This window comes from Aspergillus caelatus (assembly GCF_009193585.1).
Source record: "Aspergillus caelatus strain CBS 763.97 unplaced genomic scaffold BDV27scaffold_368, whole genome shotgun sequence".
Lineage (NCBI taxonomy): Eukaryota > Fungi > Ascomycota > Eurotiomycetes > Eurotiales > Aspergillaceae > Aspergillus > Aspergillus caelatus.
The window spans coordinates 21,675-28,665 of NW_022475631.1; the positions used below are offsets into that span (position 1 = coordinate 21,675).

Here is a 6,991-nt window from a genome sequence, read left to right on the forward strand (position 1 = left end):
TACTACTCTGTCGGCCTCAACTCAGCTACACGGCCATGTAACCAATATCCCACATGTTCACTTGCATTAACAACAAGAGTCGCCCCTATGCTGACCTGCTGAGCTATCTCGCGTACCCGCTTTGTACTCATATTATCACAAAACACCTCGCCAGATACCAGCTGCATTGCCGCAACTGTCTCCAACACCGCTCTCGTCGGTAGCCCAAGTGAGACGCACATCAGACGCAAAATATTCAGACGCCAAGGGTGTGGAAATGAAACACAGGAGATACATTCCTCCCCCAGTGCATCAGTCAAACGACCAGCAATCGCTGCCCGATAGTCGCTGTTCTCTTCACTTTGGTCACTCAAATCAAGAGAATACAGTGTCGCACCCGTTACTGCCGTTGCCGGGGACCGAAAAAGACAACATGACGATGTCAATGGTATCACGGTTTCCTTTAGCATCGGATCCAAAATCTTCTCCACGAGGTCCGGAGTGGGTTCACCCAAGCGCAGAGTACACTGTCGGTTCTGTAGACCGGGTTGCATCACGGATTCGTAGGCTGCTAAATAATCTTTCGAGCCGACATGGTCATAGAATGCCTCACGGTCTAAATACAGCTCCGTAAACTCGATTATGACAGGTTGATTCTGTAACTCCGCCGGCAACGGCGCCGATGGAGCAAGGTCTAACAACGCAGGGTCTAGTCCACGGCGCCGCAGGTCAGCCTCAACAGCTGGACGGGGGACGCCGATCTGAAGCTTCCGGATGGCAGCTTGTAGCTGAGGGTGATCGTTAATCGTCAAGGTTGCGGTGCATTCGTTGCTATGACTAAGGCGGAATAAGTACACGGGTACGCATGGCGTATCACGATGGGTAGCGGCGGCGCATTTGGATAGAGCGTCCAGGAGTTCCTGTGCTGCCCTTTGACTAGGTGCTTCCCAGAAGACGTGGAGGAGGAACGTTTGACCAAGACGATATGTGGTGGTTCCCTTTGGTTTGTCGATGAGAGCTTGTCGAGTCGTGGTCATCGTGTATGTGTCCCTATCAATGCCCCCTACTCATTGTTTCAAGGCGAGTAGACTAATTTATAAATCTCTATAACGTGTCCCACACACGAGCTGCCACGTCACGCGTGTCTTGGCTCCAGTCGAAATGCTCACTTGATCCAATCATCCACATAATATTGAAAGCGCGCCAAACTTCAGTCTCCGTACAAGAACCATGTTTGACAGATACTGCTTTCCTAGATATGCTTTGCCCTGTAATTAGATGGCAACCATTTTTTAGCATGCATGGGGTAGAATTGATTCATTATTATAAGTTAATTTACCATCATGGCAGGTTCTCATCCCAAGAAACAAAATAAACAACCGGAGATATACATACAAGCTACGCCAAACGTCGCATCGGCCACTCCCACATTCAGCGCCAATGCAAACAACCTCCGCTGCACAGAATCCCAGCATGAGCTGGTGATATGCCTTCCCGTAAGCAGCGTGCACGATCGATTGGTCGGACGTCGACAGTATGAACATGGATGATACATCTCCAGAATGCCAGCAAATACATGGGCATGTAATTGGGTCGTCAGTTCGTTTTTGGCTGTGTTGTTGAGCAAATTTGTCGCGATGGCTGGCTCGACCATCTCTGCCACAATGATGGGGACTATGCTGAAGATGTCTGCACCACCAACTCCCTGGAGGGTGCGACAAAGAATACGAAGCAAGGAAGTTTCCTAGCTATACTACTCTCAAAGAAGGACTCGGGAAATGTGTTACCTACAGTTAAATGGGGGGGTATTTGGAGTTCGTCTTGCATATAGTGCTTCTGAAGCTTCCCCTTTCGCTAGAAGCACAGCTCACAATCACTGTCAATTATATATACTGCCTTCATTGTAGGGCGATTTTCGCGGTAATTACTCTATACACCGAGTGCTACCTGGGCTGGTCGACATTGATTTTAGAGTATACCTGAACCAATACAGCCTTCTACTAACACTCCTTCACCATCACTAGGATTCCCGGCGTGTCGCGCGCCTGCGCCCCCAGAATATAATCACGACTCACATCGATGTCCCCGCTCCCGTTGTACGGCTGATACATCAAAATAAAACTGACGAAAGACTGCTGCGAGAATCAAAACGAGCTCTGCACGGGCGAGATTCATGCCCAGACAAGAGCGCGTACCCCCGACTAAAGGGCACTAAGTATCGTTCCAGTCGCCTACTGTCGGGTCCCAACCATCGCTCAGGCCGGAAAACGCGAGGCTCGGGGAAGATTGTCTCGTTGAGATGGGTGAGCATGGCTGTCATCCCCACGGTCGTGTTGGCGGGGATGAAGATTCCGCGGCACTGAAGCGGCTGGTCGGGAAATTGGCGGCTGATCCGGTGGGTGACGGAGTCACATAGACGTAGTCCCTCTTGTATCACGGCTGTTAGGTAGGGCAGTTGCTCAAGAGTGGTCAGGGTGGGAAACTGCTGGGGATCTGGGATGGTGGCCACGAGTTCGTCATGTAGTTGCTGTCGCACGGAGGGGTTGGCGGCAATATGATATGCCGTGCCACGCAACACATAGGCCCTATGGAGAGTTAATCTGTGAAGGCCTAACATGATAAGAGGATGTCAGATATGGGAGGGCATACGTGGTCCCTGAGCCTGCTGTCACCAAGCTAAACGCTTCATCACGCAGCCGATTGCGCTGCAGCTCTGCTGGGGGAAGTTTGCTGTCTAGAAGCTCATGGAAGACCGTGCGATGGCCAGCTTTCTTGTAGGCCGTATCCTCATCATGTCGAATGGCCTCCACCTGCCGAGATAAATCCTGTACAGGTTGCCGTTAGTGATTGTATCTAATGGGATCTCCGATCCGGTGGTCTTACCCGACGGAAATCTAAAATATCTGCCATGGCTGGAGCGAGGATCCTATTCACACGGTCCTAAACAGTGAAGTCTAATGAGTGTATATCTCCATGACATCAGGATTGGGAACCTCATACCGGCAATGAATAGGTGAAGCGCATTGCCTGCAAAGGGGAAGCATACTGCTGGATATGGTCCAAAAGCCTCCGCTACGCGCAAGGGTTTCTCGGCACGGCCATTAGCCTGGCTGAAGACCTGATCGAAGAAATCGGGGTCATCGATATGGACCTCGTCGGGGTTGATACGAATGACTGGGCCTGTCGCCGAACGATTAGATTGCATCCGCCCGTCCGTCAGGGCGTGGGATCTATACCATATTTGCGATGCAAGTTTTTGAGTTGGAAGGTGAACTGGCCACTCTGGTAAAGGTCATAGTACCATTCATAGAGATAGGTCTCCTGATGGAAGGCCGGTACTTTGTAGCCGTGGATCTTGGTCCACATCCACTCCTAGTGAAGGTGGAGGTGGAGAAAAGTGGAGGATAAATAGGGCTGGACGATCAGGGTTCGGCCTTTGGACCTCCTCTTTGGCTCTAGGCTTTAGGGCTCTAAGCCTCGGATATCAATATACACTACGTTTGTCATTGAATGTCTTTAAGGTAGAATTACTAGGGGAATCAGAGTCACTTCTAGAGAAGTTGTCAAATATATTCGATTTCTCTACTTTGGTAGATATAGGGAGGTATAATAGATCACGTCCACACCATGATCTATACTCTGCTTCCCAGACCCTCGCGCGCGGGGATGTGAATACACACTCAATTACCCATGTTTATAGGCCTTGTCGACGCAGGCGGCTGTTTCTTCCGGCGCGAAGGAGCAGTCCTCTCCATCGAGTCAAGGCATTTCCTAAAATGTTCAACCTTCTAGCAAAACAAACAAGTTGCAATCGTTGCATATTTTACTTTATGTGTGACCAGATTGCGTGCCCACTGGAGCATCAAAAACGTCGAATTCTAGCATGTTTGTCTGTTCATGGAGCCGAAAATATCGAGTCCGACCTAGCTTTGGTGCGGAATTTTAATTCCCCCGCCTTCTATTCTTTCTTCTCCAAATTATGAACTTATGTAACGGGAAGTTCTGATTCCTAAATTCATGCAGCGTCCGGTAACCACGTTCAAATCAATTGGCCAGTCCCCTACTGTACCCTTTAATGCTCGGTTACATTCTTCACACTAATGTAGTACTAATTACATGATCACATTGACCATTTTTACGCTATGAACCAAGCTAAGATTTATCCAAGACAGCCCTCGTTGATTGATAAGTTTACAACAAATGAGATAGTACTTTTTAGGATTCATACGGCATAAGGGGTTGGTTCAAGTCTTGACCAAAATGAACTGGGGTTTGGCCTCTAAGGCTGCCTCAGTATTAAGAAGCTAGTGGGGAACCAGCCCATCATCACAGTCCAAGGTTGATCTGAGAAGCCCTAAGAGGTACCAACGTAGATAATGGAGAAGCATAGCTACTAGATCAACCCTCACGAACAAGGAAGAGATAAACGGCTCAGAGTAGCCATGAGATAGAGTTATTTCCTATCCATAACATGTTCTCATACTTGTTTGAAAAGGAAACAGATCCATACTATCTAGAAAAATGGAATGAGGCCTTCATGGCAGTCCAGCAAGCAGTCCCGCTCCAGAGTGCCAAGCCTGATCCCATTGCAGGGCGATGCCCTCATTATTCATGTAGTCTCGCAGGTACCGGCCACTGACAGCTCGCCGAGACGTTAGATTTCACTTTGTACTTGATTCCCGAGCACACATCCTCTGAAACTAGAAACGCAGTCACTCCGGTGCTTTCACGCCCATACAAGTCATTCTTCAGTCATGCGGACCTTCACTCTACAAAATATTCTAATTAGCCAAGGTAGATTGTCCGGGGTAGTGGATTGGGAGTTTACGAAAGCAAGGTTCGGAATAATCAACAATGAGGCTTTGGAGATGATTATGCGTGATGCATTCGATGAAGACTACGGGGATGAGCTGAATGTGGAGCGGACCTTTTGGAGGGAGTCTCCATTTGGTATATAGAAATCAGAAAAGTGTCGTTTACTCCGCTGTTCGAAGACTCTTACAGCGCTTTCTAACATATAATATTTCAGTATACCAATGCTTCATGCTATGTCGGCTAAAACGCGACGGCTAAAATGAGATCAAAATAACCTCGGGAAAAGCTCAAATTAAATTACATACTCTAGGTAACGTATTTCACTAGCGGGATGGCCACACAAGCGGGATAGCCACCCGCCACCGATTTCCGTCTGCGGGCCAATTACTAGAGCCTTTTTTACCAAAACAGCTGTATTTCTATATGTAAATTAATTACTAAGTGATTTAGGATATCTAACTCTAGTATGTCCTCGAACATGACAATTAGAACACTGCGGTGGCGCTCGTACACGCGGCCTTACTGCAGAAAGCACTGGATCTATAGGAATAGTATCCTGAGCTGCCTGCACCTTATTTTCATACTGAAATCGCTCTAGGCCCTCCTGGAAAGATACACCTTCTTCTATAGCTAGCTGTCTAGCAGATCTCTTCTGCTTTTGGCTTTTCTATTTATTATTAGTACGATGCTTGCGTATTTCTTCCTTTACAAGAATAAGCTTATTAAGAGTTAATTTATGATCTTTAATAATCTTGTCTAATCGTGCTTCTAGTAAAGAAAAAGGGCTTTGAGCATATTCTTTAAGTAGTTTCCTTGCTGTAGATGCCTGCTTCTCTAACTGCCTAGTAGTATAGAGTGTTTTAGGCGCGGAATTGGTTGACTAACTGTCTGGTGGTGTAGGGGTCTTCAGTTGGATATCCAACTTACTTAGTACCCTATCTGGATTGAATAGAACTAGGCCAGTACCTGCAAAGCTATTCTGAATATTCTCTGTTATAAACACACTTTTGCGAGCCTCTGGAAAAATCTGTAGAAAATTAAGTTTGTCAATATAACTGACTTCTAAACTTATTTTCTGCTTTACTAAATTGTCGTACGTACCTTTTAGAGACCGAAAACAGCCTATATCTAAAGGCTGTAGCTTGTTGGAAGAATGTACAGGTATATAGATAGAAATAATATTATTCTCACTGTATATCTGATCAAATTGAGATATAAGATAGCTGCCATGGCTGTCTATAATTAAAAGACAGTATTTCCCAGTCGTACGACTAATAATAGCAGGAATAAAGAGATTTTTAAGCCAGCGAAGGCCTATTTTATTAATAGTCTATCTATTAGAACTAACTTCAATCCTGCTATCCAATAGAAGCTTTGGATTTTGATACCAGCCCTCTATATAGACCTTTCCTTTAAAGATAATACACGGAGGAAGTGCCCAACCGATAGAATTAATACATTCAATCGAAGTAATCCATTCCCGATTACCTGGCTGTACAAGACACGCTTTTCCATAGTAATCAACTCTAGTAATTACTCGAGCAGTAGCTACTAGGCCCATAGTAAAGCCAGTCTTGTTGAAATTATAGATATCTTCTAATACAATCTTATACTGTATTATAGTAATTTGTACACGGTCAAACCACTCTTTAATAATCTTAGGGTCTTTATATTTAGCGCGTCGATAATTATATTGTCAAGAAAAGTAAGATTTCACTTCAGAACAGTGTTTAACAAAGTTGATAACCCAGTTCACTTCGACTGACTGAATAGGTATAGTACCGCGGCCAGTAAAAAGAATATTAGCTATTTCTCGTGTATCTGATAGTTTAGGAGGCGCTTTATATTAATCTAGTGATAGAATCTATTGTATAAACAATTCCTCTTTATTTTGAGATAACTTATGGTTGTTGACGCGTGTTTCGAGATGTATTGGTATACCGTGTAGTCGGGTTTGTAAAGTTGAGTAAGAGATATTAAAAATATATATTGCTTCGCGAATACTATTGATTTCTTGATTTTTTAAAGCAGATATAGCAAGCAGAATTCTTCCCTCTTGCTCAACTAGATTTCTTGAATTTTGACGCGCTTTTAGAGGCATGATTGGTGGTTGAAGTGGGTGAGGTTTTCCACCGTGGTCAAAATGCGTGGGGTGGCTATCCCGCTTGTGTGGCCATCCCGCTAGTGAAATACGTTA

General features: G+C 45.6%; 1 protein-coding gene across 1 annotated transcript; it reads right to left on the reverse strand.

Annotated features, from left to right (window-relative positions):
• Window positions 1-2,043: 2,043 nt before the first annotated feature.
• Window positions 2,044-3,345, reverse strand: BDV27DRAFT_163920 (cytochrome P450; the record flags this gene model as incomplete). Its single annotated transcript, XM_032073614.1, has 6 exons — window positions 2,044-2,180; window positions 2,215-2,564; window positions 2,629-2,804; window positions 2,863-2,919; window positions 3,026-3,159; window positions 3,216-3,345. The coding sequence occupies 6 exons, from the start codon at window positions 3,343-3,345 to the stop codon at window positions 2,044-2,046; spliced, it is 984 nt and encodes a 327-aa protein (XP_031921162.1).
• Window positions 3,346-6,991: the final 3,646 nt, after the last annotated feature.